Source organism: Hippoglossus stenolepis, chromosome 5 (genome assembly GCF_022539355.2).
Source record: "Hippoglossus stenolepis isolate QCI-W04-F060 chromosome 5, HSTE1.2, whole genome shotgun sequence".
Taxonomy (NCBI): domain Eukaryota; kingdom Metazoa; phylum Chordata; class Actinopteri; order Pleuronectiformes; family Pleuronectidae; genus Hippoglossus; species Hippoglossus stenolepis.
Genome location: NC_061487.1, coordinates 25,341,401 through 25,368,764, shown reverse-complemented (window position 1 = coordinate 25,368,764; position 27,364 = coordinate 25,341,401). Strand labels below are relative to the sequence as shown.

At 39.9% G+C, this 27,364-nt stretch overlaps 1 protein-coding gene across 1 annotated transcript in view; it reads left to right on the top strand.

Annotated features, from left to right (window-relative positions):
- nlrc5 (NLR family, CARD domain containing 5) overlaps nucleotides 1-26,612 on the top strand; it is a 28,444-nt gene extending 1,832 nt beyond the window's left edge. Inside the window, exons 3-54 of the mRNA XM_035156038.2 lie at nucleotides 492-581; nucleotides 1,220-1,405; nucleotides 2,575-2,729; nucleotides 3,058-3,189; nucleotides 3,626-3,941; nucleotides 4,832-5,252; nucleotides 5,476-5,638; nucleotides 6,115-6,239; nucleotides 8,318-8,549; nucleotides 8,645-8,886; nucleotides 9,897-9,980; nucleotides 10,542-10,625; nucleotides 10,732-10,815; nucleotides 10,936-11,025; nucleotides 11,176-11,226; nucleotides 11,322-11,348; nucleotides 11,610-11,693; nucleotides 11,921-12,004; nucleotides 12,211-12,300; nucleotides 12,500-12,583; nucleotides 12,668-12,751; nucleotides 13,362-13,445; nucleotides 13,685-13,774; nucleotides 13,961-14,008; nucleotides 14,103-14,132; nucleotides 14,602-14,685; nucleotides 14,770-14,853; nucleotides 15,056-15,145; nucleotides 15,265-15,324; nucleotides 15,718-15,801; nucleotides 15,892-15,975; nucleotides 16,419-16,508; nucleotides 16,645-16,710; nucleotides 16,902-16,985; nucleotides 17,488-17,571; nucleotides 17,898-17,984; nucleotides 18,105-18,164; nucleotides 18,645-18,728; nucleotides 18,835-18,918; nucleotides 19,011-19,094; nucleotides 19,757-19,831; nucleotides 19,994-20,077; nucleotides 20,161-20,244; nucleotides 21,863-21,961; nucleotides 22,044-22,124; nucleotides 23,230-23,313; nucleotides 23,485-23,568; nucleotides 23,670-23,753; nucleotides 23,826-23,903; nucleotides 24,597-24,680; nucleotides 24,941-25,024; nucleotides 25,156-26,612. Coding sequence (XP_035011929.1) covers nucleotides 492-581; nucleotides 1,220-1,405; nucleotides 2,575-2,729; nucleotides 3,058-3,189; nucleotides 3,626-3,941; nucleotides 4,832-5,252; nucleotides 5,476-5,638; nucleotides 6,115-6,239; nucleotides 8,318-8,549; nucleotides 8,645-8,886; nucleotides 9,897-9,980; nucleotides 10,542-10,625; nucleotides 10,732-10,815; nucleotides 10,936-11,025; nucleotides 11,176-11,226; nucleotides 11,322-11,348; nucleotides 11,610-11,693; nucleotides 11,921-12,004; nucleotides 12,211-12,300; nucleotides 12,500-12,583; nucleotides 12,668-12,751; nucleotides 13,362-13,445; nucleotides 13,685-13,774; nucleotides 13,961-14,008; nucleotides 14,103-14,132; nucleotides 14,602-14,685; nucleotides 14,770-14,853; nucleotides 15,056-15,145; nucleotides 15,265-15,324; nucleotides 15,718-15,801; nucleotides 15,892-15,975; nucleotides 16,419-16,508; nucleotides 16,645-16,710; nucleotides 16,902-16,985; nucleotides 17,488-17,571; nucleotides 17,898-17,984; nucleotides 18,105-18,164; nucleotides 18,645-18,728; nucleotides 18,835-18,918; nucleotides 19,011-19,094; nucleotides 19,757-19,831; nucleotides 19,994-20,077; nucleotides 20,161-20,244; nucleotides 21,863-21,961; nucleotides 22,044-22,124; nucleotides 23,230-23,313; nucleotides 23,485-23,568; nucleotides 23,670-23,753; nucleotides 23,826-23,903; nucleotides 24,597-24,680; nucleotides 24,941-25,024; nucleotides 25,156-25,237 — 5,372 coding nt within the window. The 3' untranslated portion in view covers nucleotides 25,238-26,612. The remainder of the gene's footprint in view (nucleotides 1-491; nucleotides 582-1,219; nucleotides 1,406-2,574; nucleotides 2,730-3,057; nucleotides 3,190-3,625; nucleotides 3,942-4,831; nucleotides 5,253-5,475; nucleotides 5,639-6,114; nucleotides 6,240-8,317; nucleotides 8,550-8,644; nucleotides 8,887-9,896; nucleotides 9,981-10,541; nucleotides 10,626-10,731; nucleotides 10,816-10,935; nucleotides 11,026-11,175; nucleotides 11,227-11,321; nucleotides 11,349-11,609; nucleotides 11,694-11,920; nucleotides 12,005-12,210; nucleotides 12,301-12,499; nucleotides 12,584-12,667; nucleotides 12,752-13,361; nucleotides 13,446-13,684; nucleotides 13,775-13,960; nucleotides 14,009-14,102; nucleotides 14,133-14,601; nucleotides 14,686-14,769; nucleotides 14,854-15,055; nucleotides 15,146-15,264; nucleotides 15,325-15,717; nucleotides 15,802-15,891; nucleotides 15,976-16,418; nucleotides 16,509-16,644; nucleotides 16,711-16,901; nucleotides 16,986-17,487; nucleotides 17,572-17,897; nucleotides 17,985-18,104; nucleotides 18,165-18,644; nucleotides 18,729-18,834; nucleotides 18,919-19,010; nucleotides 19,095-19,756; nucleotides 19,832-19,993; nucleotides 20,078-20,160; nucleotides 20,245-21,862; nucleotides 21,962-22,043; nucleotides 22,125-23,229; nucleotides 23,314-23,484; nucleotides 23,569-23,669; nucleotides 23,754-23,825; nucleotides 23,904-24,596; nucleotides 24,681-24,940; nucleotides 25,025-25,155) is intronic.
- The last annotated feature ends 752 nt before the right edge of the window (nucleotides 26,613-27,364 follow it).

Here is a 27,364-nt window from a genome sequence, read left to right as displayed (position 1 = left end):
TACACTGTAATTAGATATAAGAAATTCCTGATTAGCATTCACCCATTAATTTTCCTTGTATGTTTGAAAAACAACAAATAATCTCTGAATGCTAATTGCAAAATATTTGTCTCTACTGTAACTGAGCCCCAGTACAATGAAGACAGTTTCTATTTAATTATTGTTTTAATATTTAAAATTCTTCTATGCTCTTTATTCGATAGCCAGTAAATGCTCAACAGCAGATGTAGTCAGACAGAAATGCTAAAGTGGAAAAGTGAAAGTGAAAAGGTAGCTGTCTTATAACTTTTTTTGTTCTTTCACTTTGGGAATCCCCAATATTTCCATTTTTTTTTTTTTTATTTATAGACAATTTAGAATCTGAAATTGAGAGTGTAAGAGTACAAAACATGTCAAACTCTTGCAGTGCTGTAGTCTTTTTGTATTTATTTTCTAGTATTGCTCTGTATTTTATGTACTGTGTGTCTTCTATGTGTTTTTTTGCACTATAGACGTTTGTGAAAATTCCAGCCCCAGTGTAACAAATGAGGAGTCGTCCTCGTCGCATTCAGAGCCGCAGCTTATCAAACGCCCACGGATCGGTAGAACATTCACACCGCACCTCAACCATGTTTCATTACAGCCACATTCACAAGCTAACCTGGCAAAATGTCACTGACTGATTTAAATCCATGGAATTTTAAAGAGGATTGAATATGGTGTAGAGGAACCAGCTGTGTTATCACTTTGTCAGAGTGGAAATTATAGTAATGTAATTAAAAATGTCAGCAGAGCACAATGAACACAACACTTACTAACGTTTGTTTGTGAATTGTCAAACTTGTGAAAAGATGTTTTCTTAAAATAAAGTCTGAGTGATGAGTTAGCAGAGTGAGAGACGGAGACACAGAATTGTGTCCTGAGCTGCCACCAACATCGGGACATAACCGTAAAACTGCAACCTGAGTTTGTTCAAATAGTAAAAACCGCAAGAGAAAGTTGCCTGTAAAAAAAGGCGTGTTAACTATGTTTCTTTTACTGGGTATTAAATTACTAGGGTTAACCAGATCTCTTGTTAAAATGCGTAACCAGAACCTGATGAAGTGTTTTGTTGGTGTTTAGAAGTTACTTCATTCCTCAAGCACACACGCCGACATTTCCAAATTAAACAATAACAATGAAGAATTCTTCTCAAAGAAATTGCCCTCTGCAAATAATGTGTATTTTTAATGTACTACAGACTACTGGGAGCAGTACATTGCTGCAGTGATGATTTTACTGCTGAGGAGGTGGGAGCGACTGAGTGAGGCCCTTGTGAAGGACGTCCAGCTGGAAAACGTGTGGGTCAACCTCAGGACGGCAACCAGAGGCAGGGACAGACCTGATCAAACCCCGGGACCGACAGACAGAGGGAGCAGAACACCAGGTCCGCACGACTTCCTCTCAAGTGTCTGATTCATTTATTTGATTATTATCTAGTTTGAATTAAATTTTCATTTAAAAATATAGCTACATGTATCTCATTGAACTGAATACAAAAATTAAGAGCGTGAATGAGAAAAAAGTAGTGGTGCACCGATGTATCGGCCATATATCGGTAGCGGCCGATATTTGCCTCGTTTACTGCTATCGGCGTATCGGTAATAAACTTGACTTTCACCGATAACATTGGCCGATGTTCATTGGTATGTTTTCTGCAGCCTGCCAATCTGGCATCCAGATTATGGTACACTGACGCGGGTTTACACCGGGCGCTGAAGCGCCGCGCAGCGCAGCGCCAAGAAAACCAGGCGCCTCCCATCCACCCCCTGTTAAACCTTTGTGCGGTTCACATGGGCTGCGATGCGCCGCGCCAGCGCCTTCACCGATGGTTTCGGCATGCGACGGCGTATCCGCCAGGAAACAGACTGAAAAATGATTTTAAACGATATAAATGACATATTTTATATGATATAAATGATCAAATATGCATCCCATACTTTGTATTCCCCTTCTGTTGTCCTGGAGTTTTAATTTTCCCAATTTTCCCAATCACATAATTAAATGTCCCCCTCTGCCCATCCACTACAGCCACACAAGCAGTCATATAGATAAAAAGAGAGAGAGGGCTAAAGGCTTGCTTGGAGAATGCGTCATTTACCCCCGACACCCGACATTGAACAGGTTACATACAACCACAAGCGGAGAATCGCGGGCTGACCGGCGCGGAGAAATGCGGGTCCGGTGTGCACATGCGCAACAGGTACTACATACAAACAGCAGAGACAATGTCGGCAGCGTCGGCTGTGTGGGATTTCTTCACTGTCTCAGAGATTTGCAAGACATGTTCAGCCGACATTTCAAGAGGGGGTAATACCACCAAGGATTTCAACACCACAAATCTGAAGGCTCATTTGAAAAGCAGACACATTCAAGTAATAAACAAATATCGGTATCGGCTATCGGCTAGATTGTTGTTTTAAATATCGGTATCGGCCAAGAATTTCCATATCGGTGCATCCCTAGAAAAAAGCATTTTCTATGTTAACTTTCCTAATCATTTATAATAAAATGTTGTTGTCCACTAACTAAACACATTTCCTTCACTGAACTCAGAGCCTGATGGAGATTTTGGGTCTTTGGAGTCCAGAGTGACACTGGAGACCTTCCTCCAGGGATGTGCAGGAAAAGTGACGGTCCTCGTTGGCCCGGCTGGATCAGGAAAGACTCTGCTGACGTCTTGTTTAGGTCGGCAGTGGGCACTCGGTCTTGTAAGTTAAAATACTTCCCCACTATTTAATAGAGTTATTTTTTGTAGATATTTGCATTATGACGGATAATCTGTGGTTTGGGGCTGGGGCAGATTAAATTATTATTGTTAAGAGGGAGAACAATTGATCGATCGATACTTAATTGTCAGATACGTGTGAAACATGTCATCAGCAGCAGCTCCATTCCCCAGAGGAGAGCATAGAGGCGAGAGCTTGTGCTGGGTGAAGAGTGGTGGGGTGTATTGACCAGCCGCCCCTTTGACAGTATTCTATCCTCTCGCTGACCTCCTGCCTTACCTGTGTTTCTGTCCTCTCTTTCATCATCCAGGGCCCAATCCCTTCATCCCGCCTGTTTGTCCTGTTAGAGTTTCGTCTGCTCAACCTCTTGTCCAGCCCTCTCTCCCTGTCTGAGCTGCTGTTCCAACACTACCTCCCTCCAAAAGGGGGCGACGAGGAAAAGGTATGGGTTCAGCCATACCAGAACAATACCTTCATAAATCAGGACTTTTCTGGCGTTAAATGCTAAATTTATTTTCATTTGGTAATTTTCCTTTATTTGACAGTTAGTGTAGAGAGACCGGAATATGGGGAGATAAGGGACTATGACATTGGACTAAGCACCTCCGGCTGAGAGCAAATAATATATGCTGATGAAACTGTTGTCATGAGAATCCATCACTTGTTAGAACAATGTCTTCTCTCTGGAGGACGTCTGTGAAGAGCTGCATCAGCAGATATCACTCAAAGCTTTGCTTTGTGAGGCATTTTTCTGCTTTACTAGTAAACCACACTGATTTAAACAACTGTTACTAATGAATAACAGACACTAACACTTGTCATTGAGGTGAGCTAATGCTTTTTTTCTAACCGTCTGCATATATTCTCTGTTTGGGCAGAGAGCCGTTGTGGATTACCTCCTTTCCAATCCAGAGCAAAGCTGTTGGGTGCTCGATGGCTACGATGAGTTTTACAGCAAACTCACCAGACACGAGGTGCCGGGAGAATGGTTGGACCCAGAAAGCCCTTTGCCTGTCGCCAACCTCATCTCAGCATTATTATATCGTCAGCTTCTCCCAGGATGCACTGTGCTGGTCACCTGTCGCGTACGTGATGTCATGGATTTGAACGACGTATCGGATAAATTGGGGCAGCTGATGGGATGGGACTGCCATCAGATCAAGGAGTATGTGGACAACTTCTTTGGAGTGAAAGGTAAAGAATGTTCATGCTTTTACATTGATGAAGTTATATTTGTTATTCTGTATAATTCATACAGAGACAGATTCATGTAGGTTAATTATACCTATTATTATAATATATAATTTAAACTGTCTGTCCTGTAGAGATGTGTTCTTGCAATCTCACATACACAGGCTTCCTCTTTATCACACACACACACTCACAGCTCTATTACTGGTTTTATTTCCGTCTCTCTCAACTGTGACTGCTCCACATCTCTTTATAATGAGAGTCTGTTGCAGCTGCTGTAAGTGGCATAATGTTTTCAGTTTGTCCGTCCGTCCCTTTCTTGTAAACACAATATCTCAGAAGCAAGTTGTTCCCTCGGACTCGAGGATGAACTGATTCGAATTTGATGGTTAAAAGTAAATTTACCTGGAACCTAATAAAACACATTTTTGGCCATTACTCAACAAAATTTCACACAAATGTCTAATAAGATAAAATTATGAAGTGATGACATTTAATGCAGTTTATTCAATACCTTCAAAATCTTAATTACGTTAATAGACTATTATTTTAAACTGCAAACAAACACTTTATAAATGGTGTCCGGTTACATAAGGTTTTTAAAAGTTAACCTCACACCTTGCAAACAATCAGAGAACAGATATTTCTGTGACCTCAGTATAATACAGTATATTCATGCATAATGACTAACAATTGTGTAAATAGTAGGCATCAACATTTTTAGGGGGGATGGCAAAACAGACAGTTTAAATTTAGTGTGGCTGACCTCAGCTTAAAATCAGACGGGACATGAGATACCCGAACAAAAAGAAGAGGAGGCTCAGGCAGATCTCTGTTTAAAATCTATCTTGAGTTTCTCTGAGTTGAAACTAATTTCTCGCTCATCTCCAAAGGTGACTCCACAGACAGAGTCCTTGGATTGCAGGCTGCAGACCTCCTCCTTTCCAGCCAACACCTCCTGTCCCTGTCATACCTCCCAGCCCTCTGCAACATCTGCTGCATCTGTCTGAAGCATCTGCTGCTGGAAGGTAAAGAGTCAGGAACAACAACAATACATTCCAGAGAAGAAGAGGGAGGAAACGAGACAAGAAGAAAAGGTACAGGACTGGAACCAAGAGGAAGAGGAGGAAGAGAAGACTTCGCCACCGATGGGACAGATGACAGAGACCAGCCACCCCCCACACAAGTCCTGATACCCGCCACTCTCACCCAGGTCTACCTCAATGTTCTGTGTGCATTTCTGAGCCGTGACCCTGATGAAAGAGGAAAAACTGTCAAAGCAAAGACCACGAAATCCTCAAAATCTCCACAGAGGTGCAGACCAAGTAGAGTATTTATACTGTTTCACACCAACAACATGTAACACATAATATTAATTTCCCCTTAGTCTTAAAACAAAAAGGGTAAAGAACAAAGTTGTAAAGAAGTATCACATTATCTTTGAGTTTAAATCCAGTTCTCACTTTCATATAATTACATGATTTATTAAAGTGCTGTAATAGGTTAAGTTGAATTTGTTTGCTGTGTCTTTGTGCAGAACTGTCCGTCGGCTATCCGCTCTGGGTCAGTATCGATCAGAGTTATGTGAGCTAAGTCGATTGGCCTGGAGAGGTTTAGAGGAGAGCAAGATCCTCTTCTTGAAAGAAGATGTTCCTCACAATGTTTTGGATTTTGCCATCAGGACCGGGCTCCTCTCACAGGTCAGACTCATAATCTTCATTCATTTTGTGCTTGTGCTGCAGAGTTTCCTGCGAAATGAGAGGCTGATCGTTCTTGTTGAAGGACGAACTGAAGTGTGTTTGGCTTATAGTGTACCGTGTTTGTTTTATGACTTGGTTTGTGTCAAAACAAGGAATTTCGAACACTTTGTTTTGTTTAACATTCAAAGAGTTTAATTACTCTACCATGGCCAAATAGTTTAGTAGCAATGTGGAATATCTGCATGAGGCTGTAGCATTAATATCGAAGCCTGTGGACACATCTTATAACACTTAAATACGCAAAAGATCTGTATTAACCCAAAGAACTTTACTTTCAGCCTGTGGCCAGTTCTACATTTACTTTAACGTGACTGATGAACAATAAAGACAAAGATTAGATCGTAACTTTCTTCAAGTCCATCTTCACAGAGCACACATCACAATAAATAACTGGGTGGTCGCTGTCTTCCTGGAAGGTGGAGCTCGGACTTGACAACGGGACGCCTGCCTACTGTTTCATTCATCTGACAATACAGGAATTTTTGGCTGCACTCAGGATCATGACCAGTAACGATGTCAGTGACAAGCAGCTCATGAAAAGGTGAGGAAATGAATTCAAGGAAGACAAATGGAGAAAGACCCTGTGAGTCTTCCTCCAAGGAGCTTTCAAGCCGTCCCTCTTGTAGTGAAGGTCTGGGCTCTATTTTAGTGACCAATGACCTGCACTGTGCCTGATGTGTGTTCAGTCAGTTACAACTCCGCCTCCCTCCATGTGAACGAAAGGGGAAAAAGATTCCCGGATCCACGCGTTTATTCAGATCCCATATTCCTCCAAAAACCTAATAAACAAACAAACAAACCACAATAAAAAGTCCTTTGGGAATTATTGGGAATACATGTAAATTTACACAATCAGTAAAACATTATTATATAATTTATGTCCATTTCCGTTCAAACAGACCTGGTTCAAACTGATTTTGAATTACATGTATGACTCATTTTTCCTTTCCCTCCCCTGAATGAGGTCTGTTTGCACTTGTGTTACATCTTTGTGCTGTTCGATCTTTGCTGGTCACAAAGCCTCAAATGGACAAGGAATTCAAATCAGGTCAGGTAATTAACACCGTGTCGCTGCGCTGCTTACATGAGCCTTTTCTCCGATAATAAAAATAGACCCTCGTAGCTTAAACTTGAAATATGACCCTATCAATAACAAGTGAATAGTAAAAAAAAACACAAAACCATTTCAAGAGTGTCTTAACCAAATTTCAAAATGGCAACTCAATCTGCGTGTGTGCTGTGACATTTTTGGACGATCAGGGCATTAACACCAGCAGAGGGGGTGTAATAGATTTTGACCATATAAAGTCACGCTGTATTCCAGGAATACATTTCACATGGAAGCAATGTAAGATGTGTAAGTTGAGTACACTGAGACGTGAATTACCCTTCTCCCTTAAAGGAGATCAGCAGGGGATTTCCTGTAGGGGAGGGGGGGCTTTGGAAGTATGGGAGGTTGTAGTGAAATTGAGATGTGAGTGTGATGCAGCACGAGGTATCCAGTGTCAACCAGTAAAAGCCGTCCTGTCGGCCTCCAGTATAAATACCAGTCTCCCTTCTTCTCTCTGTCTAATATTGCTTAGAATACTGTGGGGCTCCCTAGAAAGACTTTAGCGTGTGTTGTGTTCCAGAGACTGTTAGAACTAGGGATGCACCGATATGGAAATTCTTGGCCGATACCGATATTTAAAACAACAATCTAGCCGATAGCCGATGCCGATACCGATATTTGTTTATTACTTGAATAATATGAAAAACAGAAAAAGTGACAAGTGTAACTTTAGATGCCATGTTGAAATCCTTGGTGGTATTACCCCCTCTTGAAATGTCGGCTGAACATGTCTTGCAAATTGCTAAACGGCGATCTTTCTCTGAGACAGTGAAGAAATCCCACACAGCCGACGCTGCCGACATTGTCTCTGCTGTTTGTATGTAGTACCTGTTGCGCATGTGCACACCGGACCCGCATTTCTCCGCGCCGGTCAGCCCGCGATTCTCCGCTTGTTGTTGTATGTAACCCGTTCAATGTCGGGTGTCGGGGGTAAATGACGCATTCTCCAAGCAAGCCTTTAGCCCCCCCCCTCTCTCTTTTTATCTATATGACTGCTTGTGTGGCTGTAGTGGATGGGCAGAGGGGGACATTTAATTATGTGATTGGGAAAATTAAAACTCCAGGACAACAGAAGGGGAATACAAAGTATGGGATGCATATTTGATCATTTATATCCTTTAAAATCATTTTTCAGTCTGTTTCCTGGCGCGATACGCTCGCTCGCACTTCGAAACCATCGGTGAAGGGCACCACTAGTTAGAACCCTTCCCAAGTCACATGTTGAATTAAATGAATTAAAAATCTTAACGCTAAACACAAAATTCCCTCAGTCTAAACCACCAACTTTGACTCATTCACAATATCCAACAAAGCCCAAAACCCCTTATAATGTGTAAAAAGTGTCACTGGTTTGATTCTTTAGGCCAAACTCATCAACGCATCATGTGGATTATTTTCATATGGCTGGAGAAGCTAGAAACGGTCTTTTCCACAGTAATATCATGTAGGTGTAAACCTTAATCTTAAACTGATGAAAACATTGACTTTATGCCTCATTGCTCTCTCAGATTCAGTCTGAAAACTCGTTGGACGACCCGGTCAGAGCAGAGGACAGTCTTCACTGACTCTCTGCACCTATACGTGTGTGGCCTGGCTTCCCGACACTGCACTCAGGCCTTAGTTCAGTTAGCCAGGGCTTCTGATCCAGCAGGAGCACAAAGTTGGGTCCAAACACGACAAGCCCTTGTTCTGAAACTCCTGAAGAACCTGTGCCTCAGCAACACCCTGACTGGACCCAAGGTAGCATCATCATATTAGTGTTCTGGCAATTTCAGGCTACCCTTTCCTCTTTCTGCCCATTTTGACAGCGATCATTTCATTTGACATATTCCCAGATACTGGAGCTATGCCAGTGCGTCCAGGAGAGCCAGGAACACAAACTGGCCAAAGAGGTTGTGGGTACAAGATTCACTCTGGAGCTGCGCAACATCCAGCTGTTACCGAAGGATATTGATGCTCTGGCATTTGTAGTTAACTCAGTAGGTGATAGAGGTATTGGTCTGGACTTTGGATCGTGCTCAATGGAGCCGGAGTGTTTAGATGTCCTGCCAAGGTGTCAGTTCATTCACCACCTCAGGTAGGTGGGCCCTAACGACTGACTTTCTGAATCAAAATCAAATAGAATTTCTTTATGACTGTGTCTGTTATTTGAAATGAACTCAGGATCCCTTTCTATGATATTCATCATTGGTGGAGATATACGTGCGTCAGTCAGTCAGTCCTTTAAAGTGCAAGGGCAAAATACCAAGATGAGTGTACAGTTAAAATACTCAGTGGATGTGAGGGAGGGGAACTATTCTATTTTTATGTTCAAAGGTTTAGTGCAATTAAAGAAGCATTTGAAGTGGATGGTGTTAGGCTGTCAAGAATCTGAAAACCTGCGTTTAGACTTTGCTGAGGGAACACTTGCACAGAGGCTCGGGAAAGATCTGCTTCTTTGCCCCCGACATTCCACAGCTGATTTGCCACCTGTCCTGCAAACTGTCAAACTATCCGGTGCTGCTGTGACACTGAGGTCGGCCGAGCCTCCACACGACAAATAGACCGACAGCGAGACCAGAAAGACAGCAGCTGGGTCCTTTAAGTTATGTTTTATCAGACCAACTCCAAAGAGAATCAACACATAAAGCAATAAATGCAGGAGGCAGCTGAAGTGAAACTGGCCGGAGCACACACTACACTGCCAAAATACATAAACAGATTCTAAGTGTAAAATACACAAGACGGTGGTCACATTAAACAGCAACATGCAAAGCTATGTGCTGGACGTGGGACTCTGTCCACAGGAAGGCGATCGGTGAATAGGACACTATTAGCTCAGCAGCTGCCAGCTCTCAGGGTCTTTGTGCAAGTGGTCTCAGTGTCGGTGTCACGTGGGTCAGGGGTGAGACGTTACTGTCCTACTGAGTCCTGTGCAGGGCCCTGTCTTAACCAACAAGCACACAACACATGTATCTGGTGATATATCAGGTGATCTTCAACAGACAGTGTTGCTTACAAATCAACATATCATGCTTCCAGTCCCATGTGAAGACCTGTGTCATTCTGTGTCATGCGTGCTATTTTTAACTTCTTGTGCAACTTCAGTTTTCGCAGGCGCAAATATGGCGATAGGTTTGCAGAGAAGTTGTCGTCCATTCTGCCTGAATTCACAACCCTGAGGAAACTAGAGTAAGATCTGTTCCTGTTTTGTCGCAACCTTAGCTCAACTGTAAGGATTATTTACACACACACTAATATTTAGCTTTTCAATATCGTAATAGTATTCCATGATATAGGATATTTCTTTAAATTAATTCATTTTAATATTTACAGTCTGTCGTTTAAGTAGTTTAAATTCAGGGTAAATTGTGGTGTTTTAGAAGAACAAGTTACAGTGGAAGCAGACAATTTGCAGAGTATTAATTGTTATTAATTGCTCATTTCCCATATATGATAAATATTTAGGGGGATTACAACCAAGTAGATGAATAAAGTAAAGGCAGCCCCCGAACTCCTCCCACTTACCACACTGTTTTATTCCCAGCATGTCGTATTACTATTAATTGCTTCTTATGTTATTATTGGGTGTCTTTTAACATGTTACCTTTGTAATTAATTGTAGTCCTGAAATATTTTTAAATCTTGTTCAACCATGTGAAGTAGTTTAGTTAAAAGTTCTGTATGAATAAAACATTTTTCATCAGTTTATTAGTTTTATTATTAGTAGTAATTGACCGATATCTCGTCAAGGTTTTGTGGTTCCAGTCTGACTTCCACAGGAGCAGCTCGTTTGGCTTCTGCTCTGCAGAAGTGTCCAGACATCTCTGAAATCAAGTATATTTTCTATCTTTCATGTAAAACATTAATTTCACCACTAAAGTAAATAACAGATTTAAACACACACCATTGATACAAAGCTTTTGTTGTTTTTTGGTAAAAGTTTCAGTGACAACAACCTGAAAGACGAAGGGATCAAACACGTGGCTGACATCTTTACCAAACTACCAAAACTGGTGTCTGTCACGTAAGTCCCTACTTCTGATGAGCTACTTTTAACCACTATAATGCAGTATCTCAAAGATCGTTGTCTTTCAGGGCAGCTGTATTGTGTTGAGGTTAACGTGTGGATTTGTGCAACTTACAGGCTGAGTCGTAACAAAAGCTCCCTGAAAACTGTGGACTATCTCGTTGGGAAAATGTCTTCGTGTTTGAACATCCAGCAGGTTCACGCAGAGTATGACTACACACACACACACACACACACACACACACACACACACACACACACACAGCTACAGGTATCTTTATAAGTTTGTATGATGTATCACTGAGGCTGTAACTTACATCCTTTACCTATACAACGTTTTTTTTTGCCCTTTTGCAGTGCGAAGAAAGAAGTGAAAGTAACTTTCTCACAAACCTCAGATATGGAGGGGTGAGTTTTTATGGTCTGATAAAACTAATAAATCTATAAAACAAATGCTGACCTCACTGAAATTCGTCTTATGCATTTCCTTCATTCACTTACAGCCATAAAAAGACTGAAGCAACAGTCCGGTAAGATACAATAACACTCGTATCACATTTTGACTACTTTCCAAAACTTTGGTGTGGATCCAGTTTCCTTGGAGAACTTTACTCCCTCTTTGAACTTTGATTATGTTTGTTGGCAAAGTGCATGTACCCTTGACACCTCAGTACTACTGCTGTATTACTACTATTTTATTTGATCAAATTAAATGGTTTAGTTTCTGTGCAGATAGTTGATGACATTATTATTATTATCATTATTATTATTTATTTTTTTGTTTTTTCCAGCTTGTTGAACCAGAAATGGAACAAGCCTGAGATGCAGAAAGTTGCCAATTCATTGGCTTGTTGTCCTGCTCTGTCTGTCCTGGAGTAAGTAACTGTAAATACATCTTTCCAGATTTATGAAACCCTCGCTATCAATGATCCAACAGAATGAGACAAAGTAATGCATAAATAAATACAATAAAAGTAGCCAGTTAGCAATTTACAGTTTTATTTTTGATCTTCACAAATTAGTACGACACAGTTTCTTATCATATGTATTTTGAATTTTTACGAAAATCAAATGCCATTTAAATTCTGTGTTTGTGTCATAGTTTGTCTGGAGGCCAGTGGAATGTGGAAATTCTAAAGATACTGGCTAAGTGTTTGCCAAAGTTTAATGTCGCCAACGAGATCATGTAAGATATGATATGATACTGACATAAAGCTGCATATAGCGTTTGTTATGGTGTTTCTTATGCAATATAACACTTTGCTAAATTTGATTATACATCCAAAATGATCCCAAATGCTTTCAATACACTTACGTTCTTTGTGGTTGAGGAAAGGCAAATACACAAAACAGTGCTCAGCAGTTTGTTGATGATGGTTTGTTGTTTCTCAGTCTCAACGGCAGCTGCTCTTCGGTGGTGGACTTGGTGGTTCTGACTGCTCTGCTGTCTCACTGGCCTGCTGTGGTCGAGCTTCACATCAGGTACAAACACTCACCTCAAAGCATGAAGGTTGTGGTTTCTAAAGTACACAGAGTTCCCACAAGAGAACAACTTCACGATGTCATTCTGTTGCAACACTCGTGACTTCTGTGCAGAAGCAACCAGCACATTGTCTGTTTAAATTGCTGAAGGTGGAAACACAGAAACACAAATTAACCCTGATGTTTCTTCATTTTTAAGACTTCAGTCTGATCCAGATCCTGTTCCGGTGTCTATAGTTTTCTCTGGAGGGAGCAAAAAGCCTGCAAACACTAAAACACTCTGGTATGTATGAAGTTATTTTCATTTATTCTTTGAAATGCTAGAACATTATTACAGTATTTCCTGTCTTTTTGTTGCCTCTGTCAGCCTCAGCTGCTGTGGTCTGCTTCCCACGGATCTGACCAGAGTGTGGAGGAGTTTGGGGAAGTCCTGTGATCTCACTGAGCTGGAGTAAGACACATAAAAAAAGACATAGAAGTTCTCACACGGACACATGTGTGTGCAAATCTTAGACCTCAGATAGTCGATACCTCTCATGTTCTGTGGCAACATTAAACATTCCTCCATCAACACAGAAGGAACAGAACCACTAGAATTTACGTGGTAGACTTGTTGAAAACTGAAGACGTTGTGTACACATCTGTATTTGCTTTATTCTGCCTTGACGTTTATTTAGGGCTTGTATGAATTTAAATATATATCATGATGTGTATATCAGATTGTTCTTGACAAACCTGCATTCACACACACTTCACACTTCAAAACTCCACAACACAGGAAGCTCATCATTTCCCCATTGATTTTAAACCAGCATCACTGTTGTCATTCAGTTTACACTTCACTCAACTACCTCTTTTTCTTTATCTGTAAATTAGCTGTAATCAATGTGTCTCTACGGCCAATTTTATACATGTCTGTAAATTATAATGACAGAGTGTCTTTATATATTGAGTTTATACTTTCTGCATCACCAGGTTATTTTCGTGTTTCTCTTGTTTTGTTGTGTATTTCGTTCTTATCTCTCTCTTCTGACATTAACTCCCCATTTTGCATTTTTCAGTTTGTCCAGTAACTGTTTGGGAAACACAGGTCTGAGGAAGCTGCTGGATGTCCTGCCTCGTCTTAGCAACATCCAGGAAATCAAGTAAGGCTTGCGCACAAATATATAACAAGATTTCCAAACCAAAATGCTACAAACAATTATTGAAGATGAGTTGATCTAGTCTTCGTATGCTGGAGGAGGCTGGACTCTTATTTTCTCATCAAATAGATTCCAAGAAAATGTGCTAGATTTAACCCGGGGGCATTATTCAGTATAAATCTCTCATGTTGACATAAAACTGTCCTTTCACCTGGCTCATCGTGTTCGTGTGTGTTTTTCAGTGCCAGTAACAACAGCGTCAGCATGGAGGGTGTGGTGATGTTGGCTGATGCTTTGTGCTCCAGGAACAACTTAACAGAAATCCACATCAGGTACTTATTGTTTTACACTTCAGGTATTTAAAGTTTCTATTAGAGCAGCAGCAGAGTGAGCACCTGTCAACACCATTTAAACATATATGTCTGTTTATGAATAATAATAAATACAGATGTGCATATATTTGTACAGAGGTCAATGGTGTTATGGTGCAGAGTGATGTTGTCCTGTTGGTTTTACAGCGATGGGGGGAGGGAGCAGTTGATCCTGAAGTTCTGCTCTGACCAAAGGTAGAAAAGCTTCATTCATGAAAACCCACACAATTCTGAATATAGTTGTATTTGTGTGTTTATAGTCGGTTTCTGTGCTTGTCTTATTTTTCAGTGATGACGAACAGCAGCTCAAGATGTTCAGGTAAAGTCAGCTGATAAAGAGTTGGTGTAAAAAACACAAATTTAGCTAAGGTCATTATTTATCTAGGTATTCGTGGATTAGTCCATCAACATTAAATTAATTGGCAATCATTTTTTAATATAGAAAACCACAAAATTTGCTGGTATAGGCTCTCAGATGTAAGATTTGTTGAACTTCTTGGTCTGTGAAATTATTTTTTTATTAATAATAATGAATTATTTAATAATTTGTTTGAGCTTTTGTAAAATTAGTTGAACAAAAAGAAAACGTTTGAAGACACCTGTGGATTCCTGGATGCTGTTATGTGTGTTTCCCATTATGTCATATTTTATTGATCAATTCATTGATCATGAAAATAATCAGCAGATTAAATGATAATACAATTAATTGTTAATTGCAGCCCTATATTCTTCAGTAGTCATTACTTAGGAGTCAAAATACAGAAAAGTGATCGTCTTTTATTGTGAAGTATAAGGAACAGCAGCCTCCGGCCCTCTGATGTGACCACACTGTGCAGGAGACTGATCCAGTGTGGCTCCTCCCTCAAGTTAGAGTGAGTGTAATACTTGTTTATTCACGTGTTATTATGTCTTTGTCGTTACCTGACATGTCGACGTTAACATCTCTGTCGTGTCAGTTTGTGTCACTGTTCGCTGAACGACGGGGCGATCAAGAATCTGCTCAAGGTTCTACCAAAGATGGCGTCGCTGCAGAGACTCAAGTGAGACACACACACAAAGAAGATGCTCTAACTAGGGTGGATGGTTTTGTGTGTGAGAGTAAATATCTATTAGTTTGTCCAGTTTATTTTGTTATCATGATAAACCTAAAATCCCCAACAGATATTGAATAAAGATATTACATCCTCTCATCAGTTACGTGATCACCTTAATTTTTATCAACCCCATCCTCTCTTCACCCAGTGTCAGCTACAGCATCACCTCAGCAGCCGGGGCGGTGATCATGGTCCGTTGTTTGATGGACATTCCACGCGTCACAGCTTTAGAGCTCAGGTGTGACCCTAATGTGAACATAACACATTTGAAAGTCAAAGTGTTCGTTCCCTGCAGTTGTGGGTACAATCATGAGGAGGATTTATTATAATTAGGTTCCTGCTGTGACTCTTCCTCAGGCCTCAGAGTGAAAGCTTCGTCCATTTTGACAGAGTGAAGGCAGAGCAAGTCAGCTGCAGGTCTGTAAACACCAACATGTTTTTGTCTACTGATAATTTAAAAAGCTTAGTGAGTGTTTGTTTTTCAGACCTCGCAGTTATATCATATTTAGCTTCTCACATTCTCCCCCTGTGTATTTATTTAGAAAAGTATGTGCTGCTAACTTTTTTTGTGTTAAACTGGAAGAATATACAGTGTTTAAGAGCTGTCAACCACTGAGAGTCATAGAAAATGATTTTATTGCACATAATTATCAGTAATTGATTATCAGGTTATGATTTGTCAATTTGAAGAACACCTGGTTCCCTAAGAGCTTTTTACTCTTCGCTGTGTGACAAAAGAAACAAGATTTCACATCTGGCTGTGACTTACTGAGACATTAATCTGTCTGTCTGATTCACTGATTTCCACAGGTTAACTAATTTTAACCTGTCCAGCGACAACGTGGAGCAGCTGTTTAAGATCCTGCAGCGGGTTCCTCAGCTGTCGGACCTGGAGTATGACCCTCACACACTCTTACATACATGAAACCAGCCTTCACTGAACTGTCGGTTTGAACGATAACAACCTTTTTCTTCTCACTGCAGTTTATCGAGTAACCAACTGAGGGATGAAGGAGTGAGGTGTTTCGTTGATTCTCTCCCGAAGCTTAAAATCAACAGCTTTGTCAAGTAAGATACAAAATATTTAAGTTTTTAACATTTCACAGTCAGAAGTACGGCATTAGTGAACGGTTTGTTTGAAGTATTGAAGTTCAAATAATCCCTGTTACCAATAATTTACTTTATTTCACACCACACGAAGGTCGGTCAAGTGGAATACTAAAAAATAATACCACATAATGGACTATTTAATGGAGCATGCATCTTTTAAACAGATGTGAGATGTCAGAAGAAAAAGTGTTTTCATTTTTAAGTATTTACATCTGTGCCTTTATACCGTGACGTGAGAAAATGTCTTCTATTTTTTCATATTAATCACTTTTTAAATATATTGTTATTCTTTATCCTTTACTCTTTAACCACAGTATTGGAATTAACAGCAAACTTCAGCTTCAGTATCTGGTTTATAGTGGAAAAGTCTTTGGCAGTAAATGTAACTGGTTCATCCACAGTCTGAGCAACAACAGCCTGACCCAGCAGGGACTGCTGGATGTGGCCGGGTCACTTTGTACCTGTGGTGACGTCGCTGCTGTGGAAGTCAGGTGAGCATGTGCAGCGTAGAAATAAATGAACCAAGAAGGAAAAATCAACTGTTGCATGTGTGAAGAAAAGAGTAAAATATATGCTAATTCTCATCCCTGTGTGTGTGTGTGAAATCCCTGTGATGTCCACTGGAAGTCTGGGGGCAGAGGAGAGGTGTCTTATCTGGTTCAGACAATACGGAGGTTGTGAAAAAACTCTGAGGTAAGACCAGAATATACAGTGAGTGAGAATTCAGTTCAGATACTGTTTTAATGCTCAGTTAGGAAACCTTCTGTTTCTTAACCAACAGCAATAGTTCTCCTTCCTCTGTCGTCTTAGAAGTGCTTTTAAATTCACTGGACAGTTCATACTTTCTCTGTTTGTTCCCTCCGTCTTCTCTGCTTCTCCACCAGTGTCAGGGACGGCGGTTTGGAACGTGAACATCTGCACAGATTAGCAGAGATTGTGTCTCAATGTCCTCGTCTGACCAAACTGGAGTACGTAACATTTCCATGTTTAGATTATTTCTGTAGCTCCCGTCGTACGAAAGATTTTATCTGTAACTAGAGCTTTTCACGAAGTTCGGAAAACAGATATAGATCATATTTTTTTATAAACATTTTAGTTGCTTTTTTTGCTTTTTATACTACAAATGGCATAATCTTCTTTTTCATTGTTCGATTTATGTTGAAGCATAACTTGATATACAGATTGTTATAAGAAAATTCAGTGAAAAGTAAAGACACTACATGATCTTATGAAACTCACTCAATACCCAGTGGGTGAATAAAAAAAGGGTTAAAGTGATATTACTTCTGAGGAATTAGCATTTTAAACAAGGTTTTAATCTGAAAGTCAAGACCGTCTTTATTTTTTCTCGAAAATACAAAAAGTTTATAATTTTTATGTGAGTACTGAGCTCATAGAAGATTTATCACCAGACATGTCAGAGAAGATCCTCTAACAGTTAGTAATGATTCGTCTGTGGCTGATCTGCAGGTTCAAGAACAATTCACTGCAGCCTGAGGGGATTGAAGACTTTGTGAGAGAGTTGAACGTCGGTCAGAGAGGATGCAGCATCAGGTGAGACAGAGAACTATCACATTTAAAGTCACAACTAAGTATTATACCTTAAATATATACTGAATAAGTATAGTACACACTGACAACTAGTGTTTTTTGACAGTGTAATCTCAAACATAAGTATAAATGCTCAGAGCGCTGCAGGTCTCTTGTTTCGGCTACAGCATAAACTCTGTCAAATATCACACTCAAGCACTTTGTCCTGTTTTAGAAGTTTTCAAAATTAGTCCCAAATTGTTCCTGATCAAACAGCTGAATTAATTGTTGTTCAACTGCTGAGTTATATTTATATTTATATTTGTATACATTTTCTCTTTTCTTGTCAGTTTTGACGAGTGTTGGATCAGAGCTGAAAAAGCCGTTAGTTTGGTTTGTCGCTGTCTGGAGCTCAAAAAACACATTCAGACAATCAGGTGAGAAACGCTCGTCCAGAGACTAAACACTCTCGACTAATATTCAAAGTCACTGTGGAATTTTCCAAATCAGTGTGTAGAATATGTGTGTTTGTGATTAATAACTAAATTTTTCTTCAGGGTGCACCAGACCACACTGCACCTGTTTCTGATGAAATCCACAGGACCGACTTCAGTCAGGTAACACGTTATAAATAACACATTATAAAGCTGTAACTGAAATACACATTAACTATAAACTTATAAATAAAGTGTGAAATATGAATCTGCTGTCACTTTGTAGTCCAGCTGCTTTTTTCGCGACTTCACTGGTTTAACTCCATCAGTGGCTGAAGAGAAAATATGATCCTTTTATAAAACGTGACATTTATATCTTAAATTGATTAAAGTAATCTATAATAAAGTTAACTTGCCTCGTTGAAATAAACATTAAGTTGATGTTCTTCAGACTGTGTCCTCTTTACAACAAACATTACATGGAGGCTCATGTCTTCACTTTAAAACCCTGGAAATTACTTTCAGGAATAAAAAAAAAGAAGCCACACATTATTATTCTACACAGCAGATGACAGCAGGAAAAAGACCAACAGCTCATATGTTGTTGTCACATCAGTTGTGAGGATGTTAAGATCAGGTGTTCCTCTCTCTTCTCCCCCTCAGCCTTGCAGACTGTGCAGTTGAGGGACATCAGCTGTCTCCTCTGAGGAGCATCATCCAGAGGTGCCCTTTACTCACAGAGCTGGAGTTAGTTCACTGTTTTGTGTGTTTGAATTATGCACATGGCCGAATGCAAAATGGAGACGTGCTCATGGAAGAAACGATTTTTTTGTTGTGTTCTTGTTATTTTCAGTTTTTCCCACAACAGCCTGGATGCAGAGGGAGTGGAGTCTCTCTGCTCTGTTCTGCCCTCGCTGCCGAAACTCACCTCCCTCAGGTTCGAAGGTTTTCTGTCGCAGTGGACTATATTTTACAAATTCCTAGTTTTAAAGTCCTGACGTTTGAAGCATCTGCTCTCGTCTTTAACAGTGTTGTTTCCAAGGAGACGTGTAAGACTGTGGTTGAGAATCTCTCGGAGGCTTTGCTGCACGCTACAACTGTTCAGTGCCTCAAGTGAGCAACACGCACACAATCATATATTATAACGTGTCTGGTGTATTGGACAGAGTCTAATTCAGTAGCGCTGCTCTGTTCATATTACACATTATTATTATTTTCCACAGAGTGCATCATGGGTAGTATAGAGGAGCTCAGAGTATTCACTACAAAAACAGATTTAAAAAGACTCAGCTCTGTTTGAGGTAATGGAGAAAGAAATGTAATAAACGTTTTAAGACATACGTTATTTTGAAGGTAGTCAGGGAATTATTTGTTTAAAGTCATTTCTCAAACCATCTAACAGGCACAAAGACATGTATCCAAATCTATTTCTAAATGCACAGAGAAATGTGTTCCTGGGAAAGTGTTATGAAATCTATATTTGTCTTTACCTCTCTCTGCTTTTTACTGAATATATCAACTGAAAGAATTATTAATATAAAACACTAAGTTTCTCTTCTATTTAAGTGTGAAGCCTTTGTTTTGTACTTCACTGACTTATTGTCAACTATTGTTCATATTCACATAATTGCAATATTTAATATTTCTTTATATTGACACAAATTAATTTTTTTATTCATTATTTATTTATTCACATTTTACTATTTATGGTTCCTTATTTTTCTGCATCACTTCCTGTGCAACATGATCATTGTCCTCCTCTGTGTTTCTCTCAGTCTGTCAGGTCATGTGATTAGTGACACAGCAGCTCAGACGATGACCAGGATACTCCCCCGTTTACGATTGCTCAAGTAAGCATTGAAATCCAGACAGTGTTGTAAACTGTTTGTAACTTTAGTTCATGGTCAACATGGAAAAAGATCATCTTCTGTTTACTGTACAAACTGTGTTTTAGTTATCTCACACATTGCTCGAGCACGTGATAACGTCACCGTTTGACTTGTCGTCTCTAGTCTGTCTGATTGCTCGTGGTCCGCGGCTGCGGGGCTGCAGCTCGTCAAAGCACTGGGGCAGTGTGTCAGTCTGGAAGGTCTTTGGTAAGACACTCGTACATATCAAGGATCATGTAGAAAATGTCTGAGGTTACTTTCTATAATGTTCTCTCTGTGTTTAACTGAAGTCTGGACTCGGTGCGCCTGGATGAAAACAGCAGGGCGTGTCTGGCACAAGTACTAAAGAAGATCCACTCTATACGCAGTCTCAAGTAAGAACAACTTGATATATACAAAACTTTAAACATGGACGTTGACTCTGGTTCCAGAAAGTGAAGCCAATGTGGAAGTGCCTCAAACCTGTATTCTCTCGAATGACCAGCAGAGGGCGACACCACTGAACGCAAAAATAAGTCAGTTCCCTTAGAAGTCTATGAGAAAATTACTCTACTTCTCACTTGATGTATAACGTCAGTAAACATTTTCCTATGGAGTTTATGTCTCGATCACTAGTTTTAAGTCTCCTTCTTATACATTAAAGTCCCATTTAGTGTCAAATAGACCATAAAACAGTGTATGTATTGGGGCGTGGATACCATGTGATTGACAGCTAGTACCAACCAATGGGTGCAGGTCGCAGGTGTAGGTGGGTGTACAGTGTCCTTGAGCTCTCAGTTAGGCTCCACCCCCTTCTCCTCCAAATATATGGTTACTTGGTATGGTTTCAAAAAATCAAGATGGCGCTGGACAAACCTCCGAAAAGCTGTCAGCATTACTACAGTTGTATATAAAGATTTAACTGTGGACAATTCATTTTTATAAAAATAGATTCATAATCCCAAAGTCATTTTGGAGACCCAGTAAGATGTTGCCACTTACTTACTTAGTTGTTGGTATTTATTTAATCCAGTGATGTGAGCCTGTTATCTCAGGCCTTTCATTTTCAGCCATCACTTAACTGCTGACACATCATATTCAAACTACTTGGATAATCTGGTCTATTTATGAAATGAGTTTCCTCACAGGGTCCCTGCCAAAGCTGTGGCTTCATCGTCCACATTGTCATACCAGCGTGGCGTGAGCGCCGCCTGCTCCTCTTAGTAAATTTATAGGATCTGACATTGTGATTCACTCCCCCCCACGAAATCTAACATCCCCTGGGTGCTCGTAGTGTTTGGCTGCAAAGTCACGTTGGCTGATGACCTGTAAGATCACAGGACAAAATGCCCGGGTGGTTTGGACGGGGCTTTATTAGAGATCATGTTTGCATGGATGTAAGTTTAAATCCTCCTCACATGTTGGCTATGCAGAAACAAACAGTTTGACTGAGCCCCTGACTGCTTGTCCCCCCCTCCCTCTCTCCCCTCTTTTCCTCCCATCTCTCCCATCTCTCCTCTCTCCCCCGTTAATCACCAGCCGGTCGAGACAGATGTCTCCCACTGGAGGTTTCTTCCAGTAGATGAGGACTTTTTTTCTCAACCACAGTCGCTCATAGGGGGAACTGTTGTTTCTCTATAATTTTAAAGTCTTGACCTTCTATGTTAAGATCCTTGAGATAATGTCTATATGGATTTTGCTCTATACAAATAGAATTAAATAGAATTGTTTGCAGAATCAAACAATCGTAGTTTTGAAATTTTCTTTAGTTCTTGATTTTCGTTTAGTTTTAGTAAGTTTTGCAAGTAGATAAGTTGTATTTTTATATTTGAGGAATTGATTAGATTTTGTTTAGTTTTAAATTTGTCCTTGTTCATTGTGGATTTTATTTAATTTTGCTTTTATTTGTTTCTATTTTTTGTCTGTGTACGTGTGTGTGTGTGTGTGTGTGTGTGTGTGTGTGTGTGTGTGTGTGTGTGTGTGTGTGTGTGTGTGTGTGTGTGTGTGTGACAGGCTCAATAAGGTTGCTGCAGTGGGGGAACCATCAGAACAGAACAGTGTGTTGGATCTTCTAGCTGCTCTGGAAGAACTGACACTAATGGAGGAGATAGAGTGAGATTTTCAATGTGATGAACCAGTTTGAAGTTTGTCAGAAAACTGTTCCTCAGCGATGTGTGATCTCTGGTGGTTTCAGGTTGGACGGCTGGAGGATGTCTGATAGAGTCGAACAGCTGATCAGACTCCTTCCTCTCTGGACGCAGCTCAGGAGGATCAGGTGGGAAATAAAGTCACATGTATTTATTTCCTCCCAAGACCCAGCTCTTCATTTAGTCATATACAATTCATACATATTTAAGCCTTCCTGTTCTGTTTAGACGACATCCTGGGCTCTAGTGATGCCTCGAGAGGGTGTGGCTAACAGAGCACAAATACTGTATTTTCAAACTACTGGGCAATCACAGCTGCCACATGTTCATGAACTATAAAGACATAAATACAAATACAAGGAGGTGAATGACCTGCTCCTGTGTGCACATATACACGTCACTATTATAAATCTGCAGATCGTTATTTTAATTTCCTCAACGACCAACAGAGCCTTGGTCCAGTTGTAGTTTCTTAGATCTTTAACAAACTGTCTTGTGTCTGATGTGAACTCTTCATGAAGTGGAGACAAAACCTGATATTATATCCCCCCCCCTATGAAACCAATCAATCACCATATCCTTCAGTGTGTAAAGCATTAGAGAAGAGTTTTGCTGCACCTATAAATCATAGCTCGGGGACCAGCTGTTCCCCTTCGTCAGCAGGTTCTTCCTGTTAGACTGGAGCATTCCAGAAGGTCTCGTGGCTCAGTCAGTGTATTCAAAACAATGATTTACTTCACGTGTTATCTGCAGACATTTTACATAGTGAGGTCAGGACCTTACAACAGTTCCCCCACTGGGCAACAGTGCAGAGGAGAAACTCCCCTTTAACAGTTAGAAACCACCAGCAGAGCCAGACTGTGGGTGGGGGAGGGGCCTCGACCGGCCGGGGCGATGGGAGACAAATGTGGGGGCGAGATGGAAGGAAATCATAGACTGTATTTAAAAATATACTCCGGGTGCAGAAAGTGAAGCCAATGCAGAAGTGCCTGACACCTGTATTCTCTCGTATGAGCAGCAGAGGGAGACTCGGCTGTGAATTGATCCATGGCTTAAAGTTATTGGGCGAACATTTTTGACTTTGGCACCACCCAGTGGTGTCAAAGAATACAGCAGCATGCCCAAATGTCCCATCAAATTCCCTCTTAGTGGGAACTACCAAGACTTTCAGAGAAAAACCTCAAACTACATGTTTCATTTTTAATTAATTTTAATTGTGTGTCCATCCTTCAGTCTGTCAAAGAACCTCATCAGCGACCAATCAGGAGACAAGCTGCTGGAGGCTCTGAGCAGCTGTTGTCATCTGGAGGAGCTCTAGTAAGAACATGAAGTGACACGTCTCACATATCAAACCACTTTTATTCTAATATTTTATTTTATTATACTCTTATCAATTTTCTCAGATGTGTTTTGGTTGAAGAGAAGAAAACCCATGAAAAATCTTTCAAGCGTTAAAGAATTAAAACGTGTCTCTGTGCTGTCGTCCAGTCTGAGTAGCAACCACCTTGGTGACCTCACTGCTGCCAGAATGGCTATTGTTCTACCATCGCTGACGCACATCACAGTGCTGGAGTAAGTCACACACATTTAAATTCTTTCTAATTGATATTTATCATATTAGTCATAGTTGTCCTGACGTTCCTCTTCTCTCTGCCCGTACGTGTCTTTTCTAGTATTTCAGAAAACTGTATTGGAAATGAAGGGTTGGTGAATCTGTCTGAAGCGATGAAGAGCATGAAGAACCTCACCAGGATTCAGTAAGACTCATCAGCTCCTCACAACATTAATGATGGAATAGATTCGCTGATTGTTTCTCTCTTGTTTCTCAGTTTGACTTCTGTTGGGACGTCTGAGCTTTGTGCTGTAGCTGCAGGTCTGGCTCACTGTCCACTCATACAGGATGTTGGGTAAGATTAAAGTTATACTATAAATTAAATCTTCAAAACTCACAGATAGCTCATGTTCTAAAACGTGTGGGAGCAGAAGTACACATTTTCAAATCCATAATCTCTTGCTAATTAAAAACTTTAAGTGTCATGTTAAAGCAGAATTTTGCACCAATTTCAATGAACTTTGATGTGAATACAATTTTCTCTCGTCTGTGGCTTCACACATGACAGAAAAGTGCTTATGGAAGTGTTTATGCTCCTCGGCGCGGCTGAGCCTGAAAACATTTCACCTACATGTCAGCAGATTGAGTTATTCAACATGTTAAACATTACATTTGTCAGACCTGATCCAAAGGTAAACAGGAAGTCTTTTTACTTTTTGTGACTCTTTTATTGGGTTTTTTTAAGTATTGAGCTGATTATTCAAAATAAGAAAAGGACAATTAAGAGAAGGTTTTATCCAAGATGCAAAGAGGAATATGAGTAAATTGAGGAAAGTATTCAAACAAGATCAAATTTTAAAAGGGGGGGTAGATGAATATGAAAGTTTTTTTTAAAGTATGAAAAAATAGATGGATGTTAGATGAGTCCCATGTATGTCCATGATTCACCTTCATGGTTATTCTGTGTGAACAGTGAGTCTCGTGTTATTAAAGTCGTCTACAAAGGGCCGATTAAAAAATTCTACTAACTTTCTCCCTCTCTGTTTAGTCTGGGATGGAATAAATGTGGTGATGACGTGGTGCTGGAGCTCGCCAGAGTTTTACCCTCCTGTCAGAATCTGACCAGAATAGAGTGAGTTTACAAAGACACACCAACAATGCTGGTTTTTGCAAAAATATCTAGTTTCAAGTCTTTCATTTTTCACTATTTCTCTATTTCTCTCACTGTGAGGAAGATTTCATGTGGGTGTATTCAGCCTGTTTACAACATGTTTAGGTTTCTGTTGCAATTAATGAAATGTGTTAGAGCTAGTTCAGATATAGTTGAGGTCCTTGGCCCTCACACTAATACATGGAAGTAACAAAATATGCATGTTCATGTTTGTGTCTCAGTCTGGAGTCCAACCGTGTGAGTGTTGTTGGAGTGGAGTCTTTGGTTAAAGCCTTGCAGTCGTGTCCGGCTCTGCAGCTCATCAGGTAAATGTCCTCTCATGAGATGTGTTAGACATGAACTCTGGAAAATGTGAATCTGGTCCCTGTTATTTACTTCCAATCAGTTATATAGAGAATTTAGAAATAAATATCAAATGTTCTGTTGTCTCGTTCAGGCTGTGGAGGAACGACGTGTCCTCCGGAGAAGCTCAGAGGCTGATTGTGAAGGACAAGAGGCTGAATTTCTCTTCCACCTAACTTGAAGGAAGTGGTTCTCAGGAGGAGCTTTAAAAAGTAGTGTTACTGCAACAAATGTAGTTAAAATGTGTTTTCCCTGCAGAGTATTCCTAAGAAAACACAAACTATGCTCATACAGAAAATCGTTCAGGTCTCCGTGTCCAATTTCAAAGCGTACTGAGCCCGGGTCAGTTCTGTATCCAATGACGGCAGCTACTGGTGTTGTACCAGCGTGAATGTTTAAAACACCACTATGTGGTTTATGCACTAGAGTACATGAAATGATTCCCTTTTAGTTTTTCTCTGAGCTGTACATTTTTTCTTGAGAGTTGATCTGGGGAATATTCCACTGAATGTCTTTGAGAAAGAGTTGAAATTTAAAATGTTTGCCGATGCACTAACCAGCCTCTAGTTCCACAGCAGTGAAATCACATCGTCAGTTATAGGGCACTTTTAAACAAGACAACAACTTCTTAAGGAAGTACGTAAATAATAACGGTTATAATAATAATAATAATAGAGATGAAAGACCAAAGGCACTTCAAGTTAGGAATACGCTTTCAGAAAAAAAGTATGTTTTTAGCTCAGATTTAAAAGAAGACTCCTCATTTCCTCAGGCAGTTCATTCCAGAGCCTCGAGGTCCTGATGCCAAACACTCTGCCCCCTAGTGTCAGAATAGGGAGTTCAAACATACAAACTCGGGGAGCGTTTGTGTCACACTGCTGTGAAGCTAGATTCCTTGATTTCTAACACTGCTGTGAGAAAATACAGATGAAATAATGAGTGTATATAATGTGTATTTATGGCGGCAGACTCTGGGACTCTGAGTCACTTTGCACTGTGATGCTGTTTACTATGACTCGGAGGCCACATTGGTGAAAAAACACAATAACTCACAGTGACGACGATGGAGGATCCCCTCTCTGATCCTCCTTTTAGGTTGTGGTCTCTGGACAACGTACATATTTATATTGCATATTTCTGCCTATCTGTTCCATGGAAATTAATTGTTTCTTTTTATTTATTCAATTGTAGATTATGTGATTGAATCAGGAGAACTATGTTTAAACAACAGTAAGATTCGGTCTCACTTCTGATCTCTTAAGTGGAAACTGCTGAACCTTATTTAATTTCCCATTCCTGTGTGTTGTTGTCCAGCTTCTTCGCTTCATTCGGGTCAATTATCGTCTCTGGATTTAAACTAATACAGACGAGATGTCGTGAAGTAGCTGATCTGTTTAAAGTTGTTTTGCTGTAAATGTTTCTGCTCAGGTTGAGTTTTTAATTTCTCATGTGAAAAAATTGCCTCTTTTCTTGACCATTCATTCATTCTGACTTGCACTGACTTGAAAATAAACAAAAGGACGACTATGGGTTTTCGTCTTTATTTAAATAGTCTGTTTATTTGTCTTTTTCATTTCCGTATGGTTTCCTCTCTGTGTGCGTGGAGAGCAGCTCACGTGACAGCTGGTGATGAACACTGGCCAAACGGGACTCTCATTCATTTATGTTGGCCTGGCGCCCCCTCGTGGTGAAGACTGGTGGTACAGATATAGTGAAGTTGTTTCTGCTAAATGAACAAGACAAAACACACAAACCCAAAATAATCCTGATGTTTCAGAATTTAATCTTAATTCCTTTTAATATTTTAGTGAATAATATTCACAGCCATTATATAATTATATAGAATCTGAATTATATAATTTTTTTTAAATGAAACACCCTGAACCTGAGGCACTTCATGACATGTTACACGTGCATGAACATTATTACAATGAGCTAATTGTTCAAATTAAATATTCTTGTTTGACATTGGTTATAACTGTGGCTGTTAAATAATTAGTAGAATAAATATAATAAATATTTGAATCTTTAAGTTGAGAATTAGAGTGGTGTAGAAGTTACACACACACACAGAGATATGTATATGTAGTAGCAAAAAAATAAAAATAACCAAGTGAGTAACTGAATAATTAATATTTAAATAAATAAAGAAGAAATATATTAAATATTAGAATAATGATGTGTTATATATTATATTATATTTAGAATACCCAAAAAAATGAATACCCAAATAAAGTGCAAGTAAAAAACTCACAGAATAAATATAACAGAGAATTTTGTAGGAAAAACATTAAATTACCAAA